This window comes from Geotrypetes seraphini, chromosome 3 (genome assembly GCF_902459505.1).
Source record: "Geotrypetes seraphini chromosome 3, aGeoSer1.1, whole genome shotgun sequence".
Lineage (NCBI taxonomy): Eukaryota > Metazoa > Chordata > Amphibia > Gymnophiona > Dermophiidae > Geotrypetes > Geotrypetes seraphini.
Genome location: NC_047086.1, coordinates 56,218,776 through 56,244,018, shown reverse-complemented (window position 1 = coordinate 56,244,018; position 25,243 = coordinate 56,218,776). Strand labels below are relative to the sequence as shown.

Sequence of the window (25,243 nt, the reverse complement as noted above, 5' to 3'; positions counted from 1 at the left end):
AGCCAGTATCTCTCTGAGGACACTCTTCATGAGGACTTACTTCCTGTCCCTCAGCCATTCTCAGTGAGGACAGCACCCTCACTCCATCACCTGCTGGTCATCAAGCTTGGTGTACCCTCCTGGTTACCCCAAGCTCTACCAGGCAGGGCCAGTCTAACAGGCTTGCCGAGGGCTAAGTCAGAGATCAGCATTCCTCCCCTTGAGGGTTGCTTGGCTCCCGAAGGAGTTCTCAATTTTCTAAGTTTTCTACTCTGGACCTGTCCTTTTCAGCACTTTTATTCCATAAGGGTGAGTGGACAGCAACCAGGAGCCTTTGCAGGATGTTATGCAGAGTAACTCCTCCTTTCTACTGCTCAGGCTCCCTCCGCTGGTCATAGAAACATAAAAAATGACGGCAGAAAAGGGCCACAGCCCATCAAGTCTGCCCACTCTACTGATCCAACCCCATGACTCTACCCTTCTAGAGATCCCACTCCTAATGACCCATCCAGAACTCTACCCTCTTAGGGATCCCACATGGGCATCCCATTTACTCTTAAAATCTGCTACGCTGTTGGCCTCGATCACCTGCACTGGAAGCTCATTCCAATGATCAACCACTCTTTCGGTGAAGAAAAACTTCCTGGTGTCGCCATGAAATTTCCCGCCCCTGATTTTTAGCGGATGCCCTCTCCACCCTGTCATATCAACTTGTCTGCTAAGATATTCTATTTTGTGAGGTATAAAATAGGATCAGATTTGAATAGCCTCTTGGCAAAGTGGGTGAGACCCTGTGCCTCCTTGTTTATGTAATACATTTTGCTGTCCTTGTACAATCAATCATTCTTTCCAGACTGGACTATTGTAATTCCATCTATCTAAGTCTAACCAAGAAAAATCTTCAAAGACTTCGGCGGAACAATAACACTGCAGATAGGTTGATCTTCGCAAAAAGCAAATTCGATCATGTTTCCCCGCTTCTGTCAAAACTTTACTGGCTTTTGGTGATTTCTAGGATTCACTTTAAATGTACCTGCTGTCGCAACTCGCGGGCTCCTGAAAAGCGCAGCGAGCCTGGGCCACAGCGACAGATACTTTTCCCAGCACGTTCCCTCCAACTAGGGAATCCTTCAGGCACCCTAGGCAACAGCCTAGGGTAAAACAGCAAGTAAAATGTCCACAGTGCAAGCAAGCAAGGAATCCACACACACTCAAAGAGGTTCAAAAAATAAAGTTAGACTTTTATTCCTGACCCGGAGTCAGGTTGCTCTGAGATTCTCAAGTAGGTTGTGATATTTTCCAAATACATTAATGCAAAAGCCAAAACATATAATGCTGGGCCAACCTGGCCACACTGGTCTCACAACTGTCAGAATGACCCTTATTTCCAAAATCAGAAAAGAAAAAACCCCCCACAAAAAAACAAAACTATGGCTGGGCTTAAATTTCTATAGCTCAGTCCTCTTCACCAGCCTAAAGGGACAAAGTAAGTTCAGCAATGAGTAAACATGCACACAGGTCTTGCTGTATGGCAGTGAATTTCTCATAAGCAAAAGGTAAACTGTTCCAGCTGAAGCACTCTGCCACTGGCTGACTGCAGTCAAGGAATCTATCCAAAACGGAGCTCCTCCGTGGCTGACATTCCCTGCAGTTGCTTATCAGAAGTAAATAGTCTCCAGCTGTGTGGAGAGGAGGTAAGCCAAAAAGCTCCGTAGTGAATTGTTCAAGAAGGTTTAAAGCAAAAACACAGCAACAGAATCTTCACAACATAGCTCTCAAAAGTGAGACATTTCTGTTGCATACCAAAAATAACACAGTCCCAAGCTTTCACCAAAAACAACAGGTAAGGAAAAAAATATCACACACTCCCCACCTTTTTTCAGCTTGTGTCCATGACTTCTAGCCTCTCCCTAGGCTCACTGGAAAAATTAATATCCATCGGTTCACAGCTTCCAAACTGCTTCTCAATGGTGGATTCAGACTCCTCTGAAAGGTCCACCATCTCATACTCTTCCCCTGGCTCATCAGCATTTAGTTGGTGAAGGAAGTCATGCTGCCTTTCTGGAAAACGCTCCCAGCTCCTCTGCTCCTCCCCCCCCTCTGGGTCTCAGCTGCCTTGTTTTAACAGCCTCCATTTCTCCCCTCCCTGCTCTGAAGAAGGGGAAGGGAGAAAGCTCTCTCTGCAGCTGTGTCTGCCTATGTGACAACTTCCTGCTATGACTCTGGCCTTCTGGGAGCTGTAGTTTCCTAGCTCCTGAGTTCTTCTGAGATCTAATAGCAGGCTTGGGAGAATAACCTGCAACTGAACTCTCCCTGGCAGTCAGTGTCTGGCTCAATGTCAATACAAGGAAAGTCAGCGCTTTCATAATCGGCAGGGCCAACCTGGTCAGCTCTCCTGCATAGGGGTTTTACTGCTCTTCCTAGCTAACCCTGTGCCAAAGCTACACAGAGAGCTAGATTTGTCACACTGTCTAATTTTCAAAATCCTACATGGTGTTCTAACTCCCCTAATCCCACTATCCTGGAATTCTTCAAGACCTGACACTACCAGATCCGCCCACATACTCAAATTATCTATCCCCTCGTTAAAAGGTGTCATGTATGCACGTAAATTAGGGAAATCCCTTTTCTTCAAATTCACTGAACTTTGGAATAGCCTCCCTGCCCCGGTGCAGAACCTCTGCATCTGAAAACTGTTTTTTCTCCAAAACATAAAGCTATCTATTTAAAATGTAAAGCTAGCTATCCTCTTCATAACCTCTAATTTCTTATTATGTCCTTACCTCATTTATTGAATTACCTGCAAATCATGTCGAGCTCTATCTTTATGGAGATGATGCGGTATATACACTTAAGGCTTAGTTTAGTAGTAAATGGCCACTTGGTTGTCTGTTTGAATTAATACTACTTGACTGAAGAGGCGATTGCAGAATGTATATAGAGCATTGCAAATTGCTCAAAGCTTGAGAAGATTGATGTGGAGAATTTTCTTGTGAAGATTCCAGCTGCCCTGAGTATAGAGTGCATCAAGTTAGGCTCCCCAACCGAGCATGAAAGCATCTGTTGCTAATATATTTTGATGCGGTGGAGTACGGAATAGTAGACCTCTGGAAAGATTGGTTGGTGATAACCACCATTGAAGGGACTGACAGAGAACATGAGAACATAAGAATTGCCACTGCTGGGTCAGACCAGCGGTCCATCATGCCCAGCAGTCCACTAACTTGGTGGCCCCTGGGTCAAAGACCAGTGTCCTAACTGAGACAAGCCCTACCTGCGTACGTTCCAGTTTAGCAGGAACTTGTCTAACTTTGTCTTGAATCCCTGGAGGGTGTTTTCCCATATAATAGCCTCAGGAAGAGCGTTCCAGCTTTCCACCACTCTCTGGGTGAAGAAGAACTTCCTTACATTTGTACGGAATCTACCCCCTTTTAACTTTAGAGAGTGTCCTTTCGTTCTCTCTACCTTGGAGAGAGTGAACAACCTGTCTTTATCTACTAAGTCTATTCCCTTCATTATCTTGAATGTTTCGATCATGTCCCCTCTCAGTCTCCTCTTTTCAAGGGAGAGAGGCCCAGTTTCTCTAATCTCTCACTGTACGGCAACTCCTCCAGCCCCTTAACCATTTTAGTCGCTCTTCTCTGGGCCCTTTCGAGTAGTACCATGTCCTTCTTCATGTACGGAGACCAGTGCTGGACACAGTATTCCAGGTGAGGGCATACCATGGCCAGGTACAGCAGCATAACTAACTTCTGTGATCTGTTCATGATCCCCTTCTTAGCACATTCCTAGCATTCTGTTCGCCCTTTTTGCTACCGCCGCACATTGCGCGGACTGCTTCATTGACTTGTCGACCAGTACTCCCAAGTTTCTTTTCTGGGAGGTCTCTCCAAGTACCGCACCAGACACCCTGTAGGCGTGTATAAGATTTTTGTTACTGACATGCATCACTTTACACTTATCCACGTTAAACCTCATTTGCCATGTTGCGGCCCATTTCTCGAGCGTGTTTATGTCACGTTGCAGGACTTCGCAATCCCCCTGCGTCTTCACTATTCTGAATAGCTTAATATCATCTGCAAATTTAATCACCTCACTCATCGTACTAATTTCTAGGATTCTTAACATAATTTAACAGTATTTATACATACAAACAAAATTATTTTCAAAGCCCACAACAATGAGAAGACATGCCACCATTTCTAATTACGAAAAAATAAGAAGAAAACTAAGAATTGGTTCTTGATTCATCCTTATGAATCTTAAACCCTTCCATACTATTTGGGACTCTTACCTCCTCCAATTTCTCAGTTATGAGACACGTTAAAAAATAAGACTCATTTCTGTACTCTAGCTAATAAAAATTGTTGCAATTGAATGAGATCCCAAAATACATATTCAATGTCTTGTAATTTAACAAGACATTTACATGGAAATTTTAAATAGTATGATGCATCAAGAACTAAGACCCTTGTTTTTAATTTTAAAAATTATTTCCTTCTTAATTGCGTGGCTCTTGATACATCAGGAAAAATCCTAACCAAATCTCCACAAAATTTTGTCAGCCTATTTTTAAAGTAAGTTTTCATTATTAACATTTTATCTATCTCACTCATGCATGTTATTACCAGAGTAGACCTACTCTGGATCACATCCTGACTATCCTCCAACAACTCTGTCAAATTTATTTCATTAGTAACCAAGTGGTCCACCTCCTGGGCGGATTGTATTTTCTTTTGCGGAACATAATAATAATTATTTATTGGGAAATTTTCCACATTGGGTAATCCCAGTATTTCTTTAAAATATTTCCTTAGCAGAATTTCAGGAGACAATAAATGAGTTACTGGGAAACTAACCAAGCGGAGATTTCTCGCTCTATAAACATTTTCCATCATTTCCATTTTTGAATGTAACATCGTAGAATCCTTAACAGCAGATACTGAGATAGCTTGAAGTGTATTACTTTGAGTTTCAACCACACTTAATATTTTATCCAAGCAATTCAAATTGGAATCCACATTTTCAAATTTTTGAGACACAGATTGTGAAAAGTCCAGTGTTTGTTTCACCGTTTCTCTGAGAATCCCTTCAACTCTAGATATACCTAGCCACAAATCTTTAAGGGTAATATCCTGTGTTTCCACTGCAAGTGGTTGATCCTCTACTACATTTGAAAATTCAAGTGGTTTAGGTATTTCAGTAAAAGCTAGTTTTCTTGTCTGAGTAGAGGATCCCACATATTCAGTGGAAATAGCGGGAATATCTTTCCCGCTATCACCTGATACTGGATGAAGGGGGGGAGTTCTTTCGAGGGGACTCATTGATGCCCCCGATATGGGAGATGTCATATCCGATAAAGTTTATGGAGGATTATTAATAGAAAATGTCAAATGCCTGTCCATGGAACCAGAAAAAACAGGTGTTGAACTCTTAGGTTTAATCTTTCTTTTCCCCATGACCTGGCTAATTAGTGTTTATACAACTTGAGTTCCTGCTCCTCAGCTCCTCGTTGCTCCAAGGGGCTCGACCTGCCCCTTCGGCTGCGCCCTGCGGCCACAACTGCGGCAGCGGTGTAGAATTTAAAGTAATTTTGTGGAGATGGACCCAAATGACGTCAGGGGGTCTGTCTCTCCTAGTGCCTGCCCGATGCAGCCAACAAGCTCCTATCGCTGCTGCGGGAGACTCGGGGCAGCAAGGCAAAGTCTCCTCCAGGTGTCCCAGGAAAGGCAAGGTGGCAGCTCCCAAAGAACCGCGGCAGCGGTGTAGGATTTAAAGTAATTTTGTGAAGACGGACCCGATGACGTCAGGTCTCTCCTAGTGCCTGCACGATGCAGCCAACAAGCTCCTACCGCTGCTGCGGGAGATTCGGGGCAGCAAGGCAAAGTCTCCTCCAGGTGTCCAAAGAAAGGCAAGGTGTCAGCTCCCCAATCTTCATTTTATATACCGAAACTACTCCCTAAGGAGCTCGACTCGGTTTACAGTTCGTTAAAAAATGAAAAATAACAAGTAAAAATTGTGGGATAAAAACAGAAATTGGTTAGATTAGATGGATGGAAAAAGTTAGAAAAAAGTATGTTGAATTGCTTAAAATTACTATACGACAGCTAAAATCAAATTAACTATTGTGAAAACAACCCGGTTTTTAAACTTTTTCAAAATTGAAATAATTGATTTACCAGTCTTTGAGAATTCTCACCAATTTAAAAGTAAAAGATTTACTAAGCTTCCCAGTGCATTTAATATCTTTCAGAGAAGGAAATGCTAATTTGTGAATTGTAATTCTTGAATAGAAGGATTCTAAAGGAATTCCCACTAAGGGGAATCAAAGAGTCAAATATTCCATAAAGGAGTTTGAAAACCACACATGAACACTTGAACTGTATTGTATGATAAGAACATAAGAATTGCCGCTGCTGGGTCAGACCAGTGGTCCATCGTGCCCAGCAGTCCGCTCACGCGGCGGCCCTTTGGTCAAAGACCAGTGCCCTAACTGAGACTAGCCCTACCTGTGTACGTTCTGGTCCAGCAGGAACTTGTCTAACATTGTCTTGAATCTCTGGAGGGTGTTTTCCCCTCTGACGACTCGGGAATAGCATTCCAGTATTCTACCACTCTCTGGGTGAAGAACTTCCTTACGTTCGTACAGAATTTATCCCCTTTCAACTTTAGAGTGCTCTCTCGTTCTCCCTACCTTGGAGAGGGTGAACAACCTGCCCTTATCTACTAAGTCTATTCCCTTCAGTACTTTGAATGTTTTGATCATGTCTCCTCTCAATCTCCTCTGTTCGAGGGAGAAGAGGCCCAGTTTCTCTAATCTTTCGCTGTAGAGCAGCTCCTCCAACTCCTTAACCATCTTAGTCGCTCTTCTCTTGACTTTTTCGAGTAGTACCGTGTGCTTCATGTATGGCGACCAGTGCTGGACGCAGTACTCCAGGTGAGGGTGCACCATGGCCCAGTACAGCGGCATGATAACCTTCTCCGATCTGTTCGTGATCCCTTTCTTTATCATTCTGTTCGCCCTTTTTGCTACCGCCGCACATTGCGCAGATGGCTTCATCGACTTGTCAATCAGAACTCCCAAGTCCCTTTCCTGGGAGGGCTCTCCAAGAACCACCCCAGACATCCTGTATTCATGCACGAGATTTTTGTTAGCAACATGAATCACTTTACACTTATTCACGTTGAACCTCATCTGCCATGTCGATGCCCATTCCTCGAGCCTGATTATGTCACGTTGCAGATCTTCGCAATCCCCCTGCCTCTTCACTACTTTGAATAACCTGTATCGTCCACAAATTTAATCACCTCGTTTGTCATACCTATGTCCAGGTTGTTTATAAAGATGTTGAAGAGCACTGGTGACGCTCTTCCAGTCCGAGTATTGTCCATTTACCCCCACTCTTTGTTTCTTATGCTCCAGCCAGTTTTTAATCCATATGAGTATTTCACCCTCGATTCCATGGCTCACAATTTTCCGAAGTAGTCGTTCATGTGGAACCTTGTCAAACGCCTTCTGAAAGTCCAGATATACAATGACAACCGGGTCGCCCTTGTCTATCTGCCTGTTTACTCCCTCGAAGAATTGCAGCAAGTAGGACCGAAAGCCAATGGAGTTTTCTCATCAATTGGGAAACATGGTCATACTTTCTCTTTCTAAAAATAAGTTTGGCCGTTGTATTCTGTATTAACTGGAGATGATCTAAACTGGGCCAACACAGTGGATTGTACCAGTAATAAATAATGTTCTTGATAAAATAGTGCCCTGACTTTCCTCAGCATGCGCAAACTAAAGAAACATTTATTTGCTAAGGAATTTATCTGGTCATTAAAAGTGAGAGAGGAATCCAGAATAATGCCCAAAACCCTAGAAGTGAAGTCAAGTTGTAATATAATATTTGATTTCAATGTAATATTAGTAGGGAGATTAACTAATTTAGGTCCGATCCAAAGCAGCTTAGTTTTTGAAGCATTGAGTTTCATTTGAATGGAATTCGCCCAACTCTGGAGCTTAGAGATACAACTATCTATGTCTGTAACCAGGTCACTGAAATCATGTTTTGACTTCCAATAAAATAAAAATGTCATCCGCATAGGTAAAAATAGATTCTGCAGATGAAAGACAGAAATTTTTTAAAGATGTCATATAGATATTAAATAAAATAGGTGACAAAGGAGCAGCAAATTTGTCAAGCAAGATCTTCCTTTGCTGAAGCCATGCTGGCTGGTCCTCATCAGATCGTGTCCATCAAGGTGATCAATGATGTGGTCTTTTATCAGCGCCTCTACCATCTTTCCGAGGTCAGACTCACCGGTCTGTAGTTTCCCAGATCTCCCCTCGAACATTTCTTGAAGATTCACCACTTTCCAGTCTTCCAAAATCCTTCCCGATTTAAACGACAGATTGGCTATTAGTTGAAGCAGTTCAGCTATAGCCCCTTTTAGTTCCTTGATTACCCTCGGATGGATGCAACCTGGTCCCGGAGATTTATCATTTTAAAGCCTATCAATCTGCCTGCATACCTCTTCTAGACTGACCGTCAGCCCAGTCAGTTTCCCATCTTCATTTCCCACGTATAGCCTGTCGGCTTCCGGTATGTTGTGTATATCCTCCTCAGTAAATACAGACGCAAAAAATGTGTTCAGTTTGTCGGCGATGGCTTTGTCTTCCTTTAGCAACCCCTTTATTCCATGGTCATCCAATGGCCCCACCGCTTCCTTCACGGGTCGTTTCCCCTTGATATTTCGAAAGAACGGCTTGAAGTTTTTCGCCTCCTTTGCTATTTTTTCATCGTAGTCTCTTTTGACCTCTCTTACCGCTTTATGGCACCTGTTTGATGCTGTTTGTATTTTTTCCAGTTTTTGTACATTTTTGACCTTTTCCATTCCTTAAACTAAGTCTTCTTGTCTCTGATCTCTTCCTTCACCTCTACAGTGAGCCACGCCGGTTCTTTATTCTTTTTCCTCTTGGATCCCTTGTTGATACATGGTATATACAGATTTTGCACCTCGGTAACTGTGTCCGTAAAAAGGGACCATGCTTGCTCTAGGGTTTTTACAGTGCTTATTTTTTTCTTAATCTTTTTTTCCCACCATAAGTTTCATCCCTTCATAATTCCCTTTTTGGAAGTTCAATGCCGTGGCCGTCGTTCTGGATCAATGTTTTGCCCCCGTGTCTAGGTTGAAGCGGATCATATTGTGATCACTTCTTTCCAGCGTCCCTTCTATTTCTACTCCTTGTGCCGGTCCTCATAGTCCATTTAGAATTAAGTCCAGAATCACATTTTCTCTTGTATTTTCCTTGACATGTTGTTCCAAGAAGCAATCGCCTACAGCATCCAGGAACATGGTCTCCCTACTGCAGCTGGAGGTGCCTAGGTTCCAGTCTATCCCCGGATAATTGAAGTCACCTACAATAACTGCGCTGCCTCCCTTGTAGTTGCATTTAATCTTATCTGTCATTTCTTCATCAATTTCTTCGGACTGCCCTGGGGGTTGGTAGTAGATGCCGATCTTCATTTCTGTTCCATTCGTTCCCGGAATTTTGAACGCACTTGTAAGTCAGCAAGAGGATTTTAAACTGTATTCGGAGATGGATGGAGAGTCAATGAAGCGACTTGAGGAGAGGGGTAACGTGACAATAGCAGCTCTCATGGAATACGAGTCGTGCAGCAGCATTTTGAACGGATTGAAGAGGTGAGAGGTGGGCATGGGGGAGGCCCGACAGAAGTACGTTGCAGTAGTCTAAGCGCGAAATGACGAGAGCATGGACAAGGGTTTTGGTCATGTGTTCAGAGAGAAGAGGATGGTTTTTGGTAATATTACAGAGGAGGAAGCAACAGGATTTGGCAGTCTGTTGGATCTGGGCAGAGAAGGAGAAAAAGGAGTCAAAGATCACCCCAAGGTTGCAAGCCGACGAGACAGGGAGGAGGATGGTGTTATCCATCGAAATATGGTGGGAGGGGGAGGCGAGTTTAGGCGGAAAGATAAGGAGTTCAGTTTTGGCCATATTCAGTTTGAGATGGCAGCGAGACATCCAAGTGGCAATGTCAGACAGGCAGGCTGAAATTTGGGCCTGAACTCCTGTAGAGATATCCGGCGTGGAGAAGTAGATCTGGGAGTCATCAGCATAGAGGTGATATTGAAAATCATGAGAGGAAATCAGCGTACCAAGAGAGCGGGTATACATGGAGAAGAGTAGAGGGCACAGGACAGAGTCTTGGGGTACACCAATAGACAGCGGGATGGCAGCGGAGGAGAATCCCACCATAACACACACTGAAGGTACGATGAGAGAGATAGGAAGAAAACCAGGAGAGAGCAGAACCCCGGAATCCCAGCGAGGACAACCCGTCGAGGAGGAGGCAGTAATCAACATTGTAGAAGGCAGCAGACAGATAAAGAATGAGGATATAGTATAGTCCATTGGATATGGCCAGGAGCAAGTCATTAGAGACTTTAGCAAGGGCAGTTGCAGTTTCAGTAGAGTGAAAAGGGCGAAAGCCCGATTGAAGTGGGTCAAGAATATTATGAGAGAAAATGAAGTCCAGGCAAAGGCGGTGAACAGCGCGTTCGAGTAGTTTGGATAGGAAGGGGAGGAGGGAGATAGGGCGGTAATTGGAGAGGGATATAGGGTCAAGCAAGGGCAGTAGTTGGAGAGGGATATATGGTCAAGCAAGGGCTTTTTAAGTAGGGGCGTAACTACAGCATATCTGAAGACATCAGGAACCGTAGCAGTGGAGAGTGAAAGGTTGAGGATGTGACAGATGGGAGGGATCACAGCGGGAGTGATGGATCTGAGCAGGCAGGTAGGAATCGGATCAGAGGAACAGGTGGTGGGTTTGGAGGAGGAGAGAAGGCGAGCAGTTTCCTCTTCTGTAATTTCAGAAAAGGAAGAAAGGGTTGTAAGGGTTGTCGAAGGAAGGTCGGCAGAGCGGACAATCAGAGGGGGTGGCGGGGGAGGCGACACAGATGAGAATTCATGAGCTTTATACAGTCCCTAGGCCACTCTTTGTAGTCAAGAGCATTCATGAGCTCTGCTTAAGTTTCTGACTCAGCTTCCTATTAATTGGCAGTGCCCGTCTCATTTGTCATATAAACTCTCTGAAAGACAGACTTTTGGGAGGTAACCTTCATCAAGAGGTGTGGAGATGGAATCCCATAGGACTCATCAGCAGAGAAATTAGGATAGTCACTAAAATAATGTTGTGACAGGTCTGAGTCAAACTCCTTGATGTCAGTCCTTGAAGATGTAGATCATTCAGAAGAACATCAAGGGAATGTTAAGAAAAGCGATGACATGATAACTGTGTTCTCTAGAGAAAGATGGATGCCTCTCATCGTAGATACTTGATGTCTGAGAATGGTGTCTCAATGAAGTTTGAGGGCGGTACTTGGTCTGAGCTGAGGCTGGGTGTGTCGACACATATGTGAAGAATGTGATTACAGAATCCCAGCTAGTTCTTTCTGCAACAGCTCTGTAATCTGATCTTGCAGAGCTGGCATCGGTACAGATATTGGCAAGTGTACAGAGGGCACAGTCTGCATCATGTGTCATGGCTTTGGGGACCTCAATGATGAGGCATGCCTCAAAGGAGACATCTATTGAAGTGATGGTGATCTAGCATCAGTACATCAACATTTAGATTGTGTCGATGATGAAGATACTTGAGACGATGCTGATGCCTGCTTAGATGGGGAAACTTGTTTATGCTTCTTAGCTTACTTATGAAGCTCCCCTGATGATGGTAGCACTGATGAAGAAGATGAAGCTGTCAGTGCTGATTTCGATGCTGGAATAATTTGAGGTTGAACGTCAGCGTTGGAGTCTCCAGGCATAGGCGATACATTCAAAGTTGACCCAAAAAACTTCCTGGCTTTTAGTGACCTCTTCTGTAATTTTGAGCATTGTTTGCAAGTTGTCTCACAACAGACAGGACCTAGGCATTGGACACACCAATTATTTGGATCTGTAAGATGGTTCTGATATATCAAGTGCACTGCTTGAAGCCACTAGAAGACTTTGACATCGAAAGAAAAACTGCCGAGGCTCAGAATCAATTGTTCAAGGAGGTTGAATAGATGGTATACTGAAAATAAGTCGACACTCCCGGCCAGAAAGCAGGCTGCAAAGAGCCTGAAGGCCTGAAAAAGAAAATCGGACAAAAATAAAAAAATTTAAACTGAATGAAAGAAAAATCAATGAAATACAAAATAATGACTAAATCTAAGGCAAAAAATAATCAGGAAGGCACAAAAAATACAATAATTTGATTAGTTTAGAGAGACTTTGAAGAACAGCTTCCCAGCTCTGCAGAAAAATCACAGTTACTTACCGTAACAGTTGTTATCCAGGAACAGCAGGCAGATATTCCCACACATGGGTGACGTCACCGATGGAGCCCCGCAGCGGACAGCCTCGAAAGCAAACTTGCTTGAAGATCTCGATCTTTCGAGCACTGTACCGCGCGTGCGCGCGTGCCTTCCCGCCCGAACTAGGGGGCGCATCTCCTGAGAGGATCCTCAGTTCAGATACCTAGCCAAGAAGCCAACCAGGGGAGGTGGGAGGGTTGTGGGAATATCTGCCTGCTGTCCCTGGATAACAACTGTTACGGTAAGTAACTGTGCTTTATCCCAGGACAAGCAGGCAGCATATTCCCACACATGGGTGACCTCCAAGCTAAGTAAAAAGGGATGGAGGGAAGTTGGCAATTTACGAAAAAAGATTTTGCAAAACAAATTGGCCAAAGTGGCCATCCCTCCTGGATAAGGAATCCAGACAATAATGAGAGGTGAAAGTATGAACCGAGGACCAAGTTGGAGCTTTGCAGATCCTCAATGGGAGTTGATCGAAGGAAAGCTACAGATGCCGCCATAGTTCTAACTTTGTGGCCCGTCACTCGACCTTGCAGAGGAAGACCAGCCTGAGTGTAGCAGAAAGAAATACAAGCAGCCATCCAGTTGGAGATTGTGCGTTTTGATATAGGACGTTCCAACTTGTTGGATCAAATGAGATGAAAAGTTGAGGAGATGTTCTGTGAAGTTGAGTGCGTTGGAGGTAGAAAGCCAAAGCACGTTTACAGTCCAAGGTATGAAGAGCAGCTTCTCCAGGATGAGAATGAGGCTTTGGAAAAAACACAGGTAGAACAATAGACTGATTGATGTGAAATTCTGAAACAACTTTAGGTAAGAATTTAGGATGAGTACGGAGGACCACTTTGTCATGGTGAAAAACTGTGAAGGGTGGATCTGCAACTAAAGCTTGTAGCTCACTGACTCTTCGAGCAGAAGTGAGAGCAATCAAAAACACAGCTTTCCAAGTGAGATACTTGAGGTAGGCTTTGTCAAGCGGTTCAAAAGGAGGTTTCATAAGTTGAGCTAAAACAACATTGAGATCCCAAACCACTGGAGGTGGTTTAAGCGGTGGATGGAGATTGAGAAGTCCTTTCATAAAGCGAGAAACGATAGGATGTGCAGAAAGGGGTTTTCCATCCAAAGGCTGATGAAAAGCAGCTATAGCACTAAGATGGACTCGAATAGATGTAGTTTGAAGTCCAGATTGTGATAAATGGAGTAAGTAGTCCAGAACGGATGTCAAGGAGGAAGATCTGGGTGGCAAGTGACGTGTAGAACACCAAGCAGAGAATCTAGTCCACTTCTGGCCATAACATTGTCTAGTTGATGGTTTTCTGGAAGCAAGTAAGATATCTTGAACAGACGGAGAGAATTGAGAAAAGTCTGTTATGCAGAAAGGTACCAAGCTGTTAAATGTAGAGACTGCAGATTGGGATGAAGCAAGGATCCTTGACTCTGCGTGAGTAGAGAGGGAAATACTGGTAGAAGAAGAGGCTCCCTGGTGCTGAGTTGAAGTAGAAGGGAGAACCAAGGTTGTCTGGGCCACCGAGGAGCTATCAGAATCATGGTGGCATGTTCTGACTTCAGTTTGACAAGAGTCTTGAGAATCAGAGGAAACGGAGGAAAAGCATAAAGGAACTGATCCCTCCAGTCCAGTAGAAACGCATCCGCTTCGAGACGTTGAGGGGCATAGATGCGGGAGCAAAATTGAGGCAGTTTGAAGTTGAGAGGTGACGCAAACAGATCTATCTGTGGAGTTCCCCAACGGGCAAAGATTTGGCGAAGAGTAGGAGAATTGAGTGTCCATTCGTGAGGCTGTAGAAGACGACTCAATTTGTCCGCCAAATAATTGTGTTTTTTCCTTTTATGTACTCTTTAAACAAAAATTGTATTTCTTCCCCATTTTCCCACTGTTTCTAGTTTTCTTCTTGTCCTAAGGATGTTACCCTTGTACGTCTAGTAGAATATTATGTATAAGTTAGTTTTGTTTTTTAAATTCTGTTTTTAATTTTGTAAAACGCTTTGAAATTGGAAAAGCGTTTAATCAAACAATTTAATAAACTTGAAACTTGAAAACTTGAAACTTGAAAGAATTGCCCAATGCCACAATTTCAGAGGGGACAGAGGGAGTGAGAGCCCGTCCCTCCCTGTTTGTTGACATAATACATGGCTACCTGGTTGTCGGTACGTACAAGAATCACCATATCGTGAAGGAGATGTTGAAAAGCTTTGAGAGCATAGAATATCGCTCTGAGTTCCAATAGATTGATATGACACCGACGGTCTGCTTGAGTCCAGAGACCATGAGTGCGAAGACCGTCCACATGAGCTCCCCATGCGTACATTGATGAGTCGGTTGTGAGGACTTTCTGATGAGGAAGAAGGTGGAACAGCAAGCCTCTGAAAGATTTAAAGAGAGCATCCACCAACGGAGAGACTTCCGCAATGAAGGAGTTATGGAAATCAGTCGAGTTGGTGGATCCACTGATTGCTGCCATTGGGATGCCAGTGTCCATTGAGGAATACGAAGTTGAAGTCTGGCAAAAGGAATCACATGAACTGTAGAAGCCATGTGACCGAGCAGAACCATCATCTTTCGTGCTGGAACAGTTGAAAGTTGGAAGAGTTGTTGAGAAATCTGAAGCAGGGCGGCCTGACGTGGTTGTGGAAGGTATGCTCTCAGATTGATAGTGTCCAGAGTTGCTCCTATGAATTGGAGAGACTGAGAAGGAGTCAACTGAGATTTGGGAAAGTTGATGTGAAATCCCAAACTTTGTAGAAAAAGAATAGTTTGTTGGGTCGCTGCAATAACCCCTGAAAAAGAGGGAGCCTTGATGAGCCAGTCGTCTAGGTATGGAAATACTTGGAGACCCTGTTTGCGAAGAGCTGCAGCCACGACCTCGAGACATTTTGTGAAAATCCTGGGAGAAGCCGCCAATCCGAAGGGGAGAACTCGGTACTGCAGATGAAGGCTTCCTACTTGGAATCTGAGGTACTTGCGAAATGCTGGATGAATAGGGATACGAGTATATGCCTCTTTGAGATCGAGGGAACACATCCAATCCCCTTGGTCCATTAAGGAATATAAAGTTGGCAGTGTGAGCATTCGAAATTTCTCTTTGACTAGATATTTGTTGAGAGCTCTGAAATCCAGGATCGGTCGCAAATCCCCCGTCTTTTTGGGAACTAGAAAATAACGGGAGTAGAATCCCAAGTTCCTTTGGGAAAGAGGAACTTCCTCCACAGCTCGTAGGAGAAGCAGAGCTCGAGCTTCTTGGAGAAGAAGGGGAAGATGCAACTGATTGGAAGGACACTCTCTTGGATGGCGATCTGGAGGCACCTGAAGGAGCCGAAGAGAGTATCCCTCTCGTAGGATGGTAAGCACCCAGAGATCTGATGTAATGAGCTCCAACTGGTGATAAAATGTGGAAAGGCGACCCCCTATGGGGAGGGGAGAATTTGGAAACAGAGAAATTTGAATGCTCATGTCGAGATTGTCAAAAAGACTGAGCAGGCTTGGTGGCAGCAGGAGTCTGAGATTTTTGTTGTCGCTGTTGTTGAGGAGGACGACGAGGAGGAGGTCTTGAAAAAGCAGGAGTCGTTTTCTGAGGATAACGACGTGGAGTCTGTTTGAAACCTCTAGTTGGTGCCGGTTTAGGTTTTGGTCGAATGAGGGAAGTAAAAGAGCGTTCATGTTCTGAAAGACGCTTGGTAGCTGCCTCAATAGAGTCATCAAATAATTCATTTCCCTGACAAGGTAGATTTGCCAATCTATCTTGAAGGTTGGGATCCATGTCCACAATACGTAACCATGCTAAACGACGCATGGCTACAGCAAAGGCCGATACTCGAGACGAGAGTTCAAATGCATCATATGAGGCTTGTAACATGAAGAGTCGTAATTGAGAAAGAGTCTTAAGGATGAGTTTAAATTCTGAAAGACGAGTGGTAGAGATATCCGGGTAAAAAGATGGTAAAATCTTCAGAAAATGGTTGAAGTAGGACGTAAAGATGTAGCTGTAATTAAGAACTCTATTTGCCATCATAGAGTTTTGGTATAAACGGCGACCAAACTTATCCATGGTACGACCTTCTCTACCTGGAGGAACTGAAGCATAGATTTTGGAAGGATGTGCTTTCTTTAAAGAGGATTCTACTACCAGGGATTGATGAGATAGTTGAGACTTTTCATAACCTTTACATGGAACTGTTCGATAACGGGATTCCAATTTAGATGGAATGGCAGTGATGGAATAAGGAGTCTCCATATTACGAACAAAGGTTTGTTTCAGAACAGGAGTCATAGGTAATCTGAGGGACTCTTTCGGTGGATGAGGAAGCTCCATATCTGCTAAATATTCAGGAGTATATTTAGAATCTGAATGAAGATCCAGTTTGAGAGCTTGTCCCATATCAAAAATAAATTTGGCAAAAGAAATGGATTTGGAATCAGACGCTTCCTCAGGAGATACACTGCGAGATTTAGGAAGAGCTGAGTATGAGGGAGAAGCCTCTCTAGAATATGATGAAAGTGGTTCTGAGTCTAGACGTAGAGTCACAGAAGAAGCTGCACTGTGAGGTGGAGTAAGAGAATGTTTTCTCTTCAGGCTCCTGGATGGAGAAGTACCAGGTGTACGTGGTACAGAATGAGTCGAGGTCTGTGGTGAACTGTCTCGACGGGGTGGCTTCGATGGTGGAGTCTTCGGTCGAGAAGGACTTCGAGTCGATGCACGATGGTGTTGAGATCTGTGCTTCTGCTTCGAAGAATGAGGCAGAGAAGTCTCGATATCCAATGCTGAAGACTCCCTCCGAAGCTTGGGAGCAATAGGTCTCGAATGCTTCGACCGGTGCTTCGGAGGAGGCGAGTCTGGAGAAGAATCAGACGAAGAAATTTTCTTCGGTATCCTGGATCGGCCTCGAGATACTGGAAGCTCTGGTTGTGTGACAGGCTGATCCGTCCGAGGCAAGGTCGAGGACGGGACCAATTGAGCCACTAAGGAGGAAATCTGAGTGGTGAGTATAGATTTCAGCATGTCCTCCAGCATCGGCACCGAGACAGAAGATTCTGACTTCGTAGGTGCAGCAGTACGCTCCGAAGAGGGCGACCTCGAAGGTGAGTATTCCCTTATCTTGGAGGTACGCTTGGAAGATGGACGTGCAGAGGAGTCTGGTGGCTTCTTGGGTACGGTACCTGAAAGAGAACCCGGAGACTTACCCCCCATAGAAGACTTCGCAGATGGCACCGTCTTCGAGGGAACCGAAGCAGGTAAGGTCGAGGCTTTCGAGACCGAAGCTCCAGCCGGAGCCTGGGTCGAAGCCTTCGAGACCGTAGTCGTCGATGTCGTCGGAGTCGAAGCCTTCGAGACCGGGGCAGCCGCCGAGGTCGAAGCAGAATCCGAAGGTTGCTCCATGTCTCCGAAAAGTTGAAAAAATTGAGCGCACCGGCATCGAAAAGCCCGTGGAGTAAGAGTGAAACAACGGTGACAATCTTCTGGGGAATGAGTGGGACCCAGGCACTGTAGACAGCGGCAGTGGGGATCGGTGACCGAAATCACACGATTACACTGGCGACAACGTTTGAACCCGGTAAAAGGCCGGGACATGGAAAAAATAAAGTCCGTGTCGAACGAAAGGAGAAAATGGGCCTAGGCCCAAGGCTCACCGGCCGGACACGAAATCAAAGAAACAATTGAAACTTTTTTATTTATTTATTTTTATAAGAAAAGAAAACGAAAAAGAAATAGGAGAGCACAGCGATCGAACTTAACTGAAAGAAAAGAAACAGCCGCGGTGAAGAGAAGGCAATGCTGCAGAGATGTAGAAAAACGTGTCTTCTTGTCTCCGCGGAATTAAACGAACTGAGGATCCTCTCAGGAGATGCGCCCCCTAGTTCGGGCGGGAAGGCACGCGCGCATGCGCGGTACAGTGCTCGAAAGATCGAGATCTTCAAGCAAGTTTGCTTTCGAGGCTGTCCGCTGCGGGGCTCCGTCGGTGACGTCACCCATGTGTGGGAATATGCTGCCTGCTTGTCCTGGGATAACTGATAGTTCCATGCACCAATGTCAGGCGGGAAGGCAGAGCTCGAGTGCGGTACGAGCGGTCTTAAACATTTAAAGTGATAGTACACTTTTTGATGGTCTGTGCCGGAATCCATGGATGATGTCACCCATATCTGAGAATATGCTGCCTGCTTGTCCTCGGAGCTATTATTTCAATTTTAAATTTACTTAATTAGCTACCTATATCTAGTTACACATAATTAATTATTAACACAGGGTTTTACAGACATCCAAGATAGGACCAGTTATATCACGACTTAGATAATTATATGTGTATTCTCAGGTACTATGCTCCCAACAGCACAGGTTGCTTATTGTTCTGCCAGCACAAGCTTCTGCACTGTCTAGGACTTCGGATCCCCCTCCCCACACTGTTACCTTTTTGTGTAATAAATTGACAGGTTCCCTGCTTTCACATACTAATTTCAAAATTAGCACATGAATTTATGGGGTTTTAGGTATAGAGTAAAGAACCATTTATTTTCACAATGTTAAGTTCAAATGGAATGAGCTGTAGTTTGAAGATTTTCTCACTCTGAGTGTTGGTATACGTGAAGATTTAACATTTTATACTTTTCTAAATATATACCGTTTATACTCGCATATAAACCCAAATTAGTCCAAAAGGGGGTCCCGATTTATATTCAAGCCAACAATACACTCCCTTCCAAAATTATTACAGGCCACCGCAGCCAGACTCTGTACCTTGCCCCCCTACCTGCCCTAGCCTCATATCTCTACTGCTGATCCCTGGTGGAGGTGCAGCCGGCAGGAGCAAACTTTCCGAGTTCCTGCCCCCCTGCTAATCGGCTTCCGTGAGTTTCTTTGGCTGCTGAGCAACACAAGCAGGCATAAGAATTCGCAGGAACCAGTAAGGGAGCCGCTCAGCTCCGAGCAGCAACACCAAATCACATGCCTGCTCATGTCGCTCAGCGGCCGAAGAAACTCACGGCAGCCGGTTAGCAGCGGGTCAGGAAAGTTCACTCCTGCCCGCTGCACCTCCACCGGGAATCGGCAGTAGAGGTATGAAAATACTGAAAATAGTGCCACCTCCTTCCCAACTCAAACCAGACAGCGGTATTCCTGCCTGCCCGCCCGCCCTCCTCCCCCCCGGCAGAGAGCGGGTTCTGCCAGGTTGGCCACCCTCCCTCCACCCAACCACAACCCTGTGCATCCAATACTTTCTGTCTCCTGCATGCTTCTTCTACAGACCTCATTCCCTTCCCCAACCAACATTTCTCCATGAGTCCAACTTTTCTTCCTCTCTTCTCAACCCCTATTGGCAACATATTTCCCCTTCTCTCCTTCCTCCGTTATGATCTTGAATCTCTCTGTTCTTCCTCAAGGTCTCTCCCCCTCTGTCTCTTCTATCTGCACCTCCCATAGTCCAGCATCTGCATCCTGTCTTTCTCCTTTGATCCAGCCCTTCCCCACTCTCTCTCTCTCGCTCTCTTCTGCTCACAACATCCCTGCCCCCCCCCCCCCCCCATGTCTAGCATTTGTTCTCCTTTCTTCCAGGTCTTTCTCTATCTCTCTCTCTTCTTCCTTCCTCCCTCCCTGGTCTAGAATCTTTCCACCTCCCTGCAGTCTTTCTCTCTCTTCCCTCTATACACCCCGAAGTCCAACATCTACCCCCCTCTCTTCTGCCTCCCCTTTATTTCAGGTTTCTCCCTCTATCTTCCTTCTGTTAACATTTTGAGTCCTCCCACCTTTGTTCCAGGTCTTTCTGTCTCTCTCACTCTCTTTGTCTCCCCCCTCCCCAGGGCCTGACATCTCTCTCCCCTCAGTTCAGGGTGTTTCCCCTATCTGTCCCCTCTAGTCCACCATCTTCCTTGTCTTCCCCCTCCCATTTGGTTCAAGTCTGCTTTCCCGCCCCTCCTCGAGGTCCTTTTCTGTCTCTGTCCAGATCCAGCATCCTAACAACCACAAAGAAAAGATATTGGGAAGTTTTTAAGTAGCAACCACCTCTAAATGTGCCCTAAATGGAACAACCAGGGGTCTTTGCGACACTGCAAGGCCACACAAACACCACTTACTCAACCACAATCTGAAAGAAAAGATACACAGAAAAAAATGGAGAAAAAGCCTCAATTAAGCTTCATATGGCAAAAACTCCACTTTTGTGTCTCAGGTGTGGTAAATATTCAGTGGTGGAATAAATAAGGCACAATAGCAGCCCCCAAAAAACCACCTCACAAAAAGCACGCCATGAATTTCACAAATTCATTGTGTGTAAAAAGTCTGCACCCCAGTGAACCAATCATAAACATTGCAACGTGAGCAAAGAAAGAACAAAAATACAGTGGTACCTCAGTTTACGAGTACACCGGTTTGCGAGTGTTTTGCAAGACGAGCAAAACATTTGAAAATCGGTGCCTCGGAAACCGAGCATGGCTCGATTTATGAGCACCCCCCCGCAATCTGGCACCCCCCCTGCCTCGAACCGGCACCTCCCCGCCACGATCCGACCCCCCCCCACACGATTGGGCACCCCCCCGCCACGATCCGACATCCCCCCCCCCGACACAATTGGGCAACCCCCGCCGCTTCTTACCCTCATCTGGGCTCTTGAAGATCGGCCTACTCGTCTGCTGGGCCTTGAGCATCTGAGCATGCTCAAGGCCTGCGAGTTTACGTTCTGAACGTGAACGTGAACTCGCAGGCCTTGAGCATGCTCAGATGCTCAAGGCCCAGCAGACGAGTAGGTCGATCTTCAAGAGTGCCCAGATGAGGGTAAGAAGCGGCGGGGGGGGGTGCCCAATTGTGTAGGGGGGGATGTCGGATCGTGTTGGAGGGGGGGGGTCGGATCGTGGCGGGGGGTGCCGGTTCGAGGCAGGGGGGGGTGCCGGGTCACAGGGGGGGGGGCCTGATCGCAGGGGGGGGGGCCTTCGAGGGGAGCAATGCCGGTTCTCGGGGGGGGGGGGGGAAACGCATCAAAGCGAGTTTCCATTATTTCCTATGGGGAAACTCGCTTTGATAAACGAGCATTTTGGATTACGAGCATGCTTCTGGAACGGATTATGCTCGTAATCCAAGGTTCCACTGTACTTAGTTGCCAATGAAGTCCCAGCTGTCTCGAATCGTGCTCACAATCAAGCACCACTGCCCGGACTTCATAGCCAGTCGACCCACCTGATGGGGAAATCTCCGTTTCGCTCTTGCTGCATCAGGGGTGGAATACTTCCTGCATCATAGGCAATGCAGCACGACCCTCCATGCAAAACTCTCACAAACTCCACAATCAATGTACTACTTAGATGGTTTGGAGCAGTTTTTAAATAGCCCATTTACCCCACCCCACATGTAAAGCCTATATTGTAACACTGAATATAAACTGTAACCCATTCTGAGCTCTTTTGGGAGGATGGGATATAAATCTAAATAAATATTATTCTGGTAAGAGTGTTTAGATGTGATTATGACTGTTAAGGGGGCCAAGACGCCTTAAGGCTATGGAGGGGGGGGGGGGGGGGTCCAAGGCTGATAGTTTTTGCCTCGGTCACCTAATTTATACAGTTCCATTCCACAATGACCATTGATGCAAACATTTCAAAATGATTAAAGAGTACCAAAATACAATACAAGGAGCTTGCTCAATATTGGATAATCAGCACCCATTGGCACCTATGAGCTGGCTCCTATGAAAATGGTTAACTCATGTGAGAGTTTTGCTCTCAGTACCTTCAAAATGCGTAGACCAGGGGTCTCAAAGTCCCTCCTTGAGGGCTGCAATCCAGTCGGGTTTTCAAGATTTCCCCAATGAATATGCATGAGATCTATGTGCACGCACTGCTTTCAATGCATATTCATTGGGGAAATCCTGAAAACCCGACTGGATTGCGGCCCTCAAGGAGGGACTTTGAGATCCCTGGCGTAGGCCTAACTAGCCCCTGAAAACCCGATTGGCTAAGAGTGCTCCGAGGATTGGGCTGAGAACCACTATGTTCTGTTATAACATTTCCCAGGCACAGCCCAGGAGAATACCTATTACCAGTGGCGTACTTAGCATATTTGACACCCAGGGCCTATCATTTTTTGACACCTCCCCTCATCTATGTGAAAAGCAAGATTTTTAGTAACAAGCCACATATTGCACAAGAAGGAAAAGGTAACATCTTGCATACTGCAGTGAGCAGTAGAACATCAATACACCCATTGTAAATCTAAATAAGCCAAACTAGTACAGATTGATCCTACACGGTCAATGCTAACAGATAACCATGTCTTTTGTACAAACAGTACACAGAAAACACCTTCGCCCAGTATGGAATACGTAATCAGAAACTACCCCCCCCTTTTTTTACAAAATCGTAGCGCGATTTTTAGCATTCGCCACAACGTAACAGCTCCTGTAGTGTACATGATACTCTGCCTTGTTGCTATTTCCAAGCTAGGCCACATACTGCTTTGTGCTTTCAACCTCACTTCTTTACCGTGACATGCCTGCCCTGTATTGGCTAAGTTCCAGTCCTAGCTAAGTCCCAGTCCTAGCTCCAGTTGCCCAAAACTATCATCTTGATGCTTGCTTATCTGGGCTCCGGTGGCTCTCCAGCTGTGACCCAGTGAAGCAATGCAAGTGCAAACCCAACTGCAAAATTCAAAAGTACAGCAGGTTTAAACATGGCAGGTTTAAAAATAAATAATCAAATGAACATCATTTAGAAAAAGCAGCAAGGTTGGAGCCTAGAACTGCAAGGTACAGGCGGAATAGAAGTCACTAATGTAATGTAATGTAATAATGATACTACAATTTAAAAGACAGTAATAATAAAAAAAGACATCTATGGGAAGGGTAATATAGAAATCATATGCAAACAGCAAGATAAACAGTGATGATGATGTAGCAGCAACTACGATAATAACACCAGCAAACAAGATGTCTAATGTAAAAACAATGTGCTCGCCTAATGCAAACCTAGGAGAGGTTCATATCAGCCTGGAAAGGGTTTGTAAACCAAAGATGTGCAGAGCAATAAATACCCAAAGGTACGATTTACAAATAGTGTGCAAACCTCATACAAACATAGTAAAGTCTAATTGACCAGGAATAAAGAAAATGTGCAATTTATAAACAAGCAGGGAATGAAAATATGGACTCAAAATGGATATGATACACTATGAAGCAATAACAAGTGAAAAGAGGTAAAACCAGATACTAATAAATCTGAGACCAATATGATTTGAAGAATAAAATTACTAGACAACAAAAGGTAGAAAAGAATACATTTATTTTATATTTTGTGATTAGAATATTTCAGATTTGAAATATGTATCCTGCTAGAGCTGGTATTAGACATAACTGGGGACCGCAAAGCTCAGGCTGTGCTTCTTTAGCTTCCAGCTGGTTTAGGGCTCTCTCTCTGACTAGGGAGATGTTGCCCTAGTTGCACTCCCTTAACACTATTCCTGCCATGTGCGACTGAAGTATTCTGTTAGCTTGATTTTTCTATGTAGCATTCTGTAGTAATTTGGGTTTGTTCCGTTTCACAATAGTGGAGGGGATATTTGTGAAAGGGTGGGGTGACAGGGGCTTTGTTGATCCTTGCTCTGTATTATTTGTGTTTATAAAATGACAATTGCACAGAATATTGTCTCTTTTTATAGTTTAATAAAATAAGTTCAATATAAAATCCTAACTATTTGAGACTTGTGCGGATGGGATCTTACAGTTTGCAGGGCAGGGACGGGGACTGAACTCGCGGGGACGGGGCAGGGACGGGGTCTGAGTTCACAGGGACGGGGTGGGAATGATGGTAAATTTTTTCCCCATGCCATTCTCTACGACTGGGGATTGCTCCTGCCCATGCCATCCCTAAGTTACATGATCTTGGCAATTAATTTAGCTAATGGATACTGTAATGTACTTACTTTGACAGGAAGAGAGAAACCGTGAATAACAGTGCCACAAGGATGAAAAATATTCCCCATATGATCTGAAACAACAAATTACAATGTAGCAGTTAAAATGTTATAAGAGAATATTAGCGAAACTATTTTATTAATAATAATAATAATAATAGTTTATATACCGCAGGACCGTGAAGTTCTATGCAGTTTACAAAGATTAAAAGATGGTACAAATAGATTGAGCTTAACAGGGTGGAAGCTAGTGATTAACAGCTCACGGGATCAGTTATTGAGGAGAGAGAGTTGTACGGGTCAGCTGCCTAGATATTTCAGGAACAGATAAAATCTTTTAGTGATGCATATGTACATTCTCTGCTTTCCATGTTAATAAAGATATTTCTATAAAGAGAATCATAATCCCACCATATGTAATTTGTGGATCAAGTTAAATCATGTCACATGATGTTATCTCTTACCATTTCTACATTCCTAGTTTCTTTCTCCTCTGAAGTGGACAGTTAAAATTTTTAAATATTAAAGATGTTGCTTTTTGTGGTCCAAAGATTTCTACACTTTCAGTTTTATTATGATCTATCTAGATGTGGCCCAATGCTTTTCTTTCCCTTATTTCCCTTAAGACAAATGTTCTTGCCATAGTGCCACTTTTTTAAAAAAATCTCCATATTAAGTGCCACGTTTTTAAATCTCCGTTTACAAAGCTGTGCTAAAATGTAGGTTGCATTATTTTTAACATAGCTATAAAATGGCCCACAATTTGGTTTTCCCATTAATGGCCACACGCTAATTTTAAAATTAGCACATGGCCATTAGCGTGTAAGCCCTTACCCTCACCTATTTTGTAGGTGGTAAAGGCTCCCGTGCTAATCAGTCAGACTATGCCAATGCTCACATGCTAACCATAGGTCATGCCTATTCTCCACCCCAAAACATGCCCCCAGCACTCTAAAACAAAGTATTTTTTAGTGCACCAAACCTGAAATTGG

The 25,243-nt window shown here is 44.6% G+C and overlaps 1 protein-coding gene across 3 annotated transcripts in view; it reads right to left on the bottom strand.

Moving 5' to 3' along the window:
• The window catches only part of LMBRD1 (LMBR1 domain containing 1), a 275,187-nt gene that overhangs the window by 64,550 nt on the left and 185,394 nt on the right, over positions 1-25,243 (bottom strand). For all 3 annotated transcript variants that reach the window (XM_033937922.1, XM_033937923.1, XM_033937921.1), the window contains one exon: positions 24,261-24,325. In XM_033937922.1, coding sequence (XP_033793813.1) covers positions 24,261-24,325 — 65 coding nt within the window. The remainder of the gene's footprint in view (positions 1-24,260; positions 24,326-25,243) is intronic.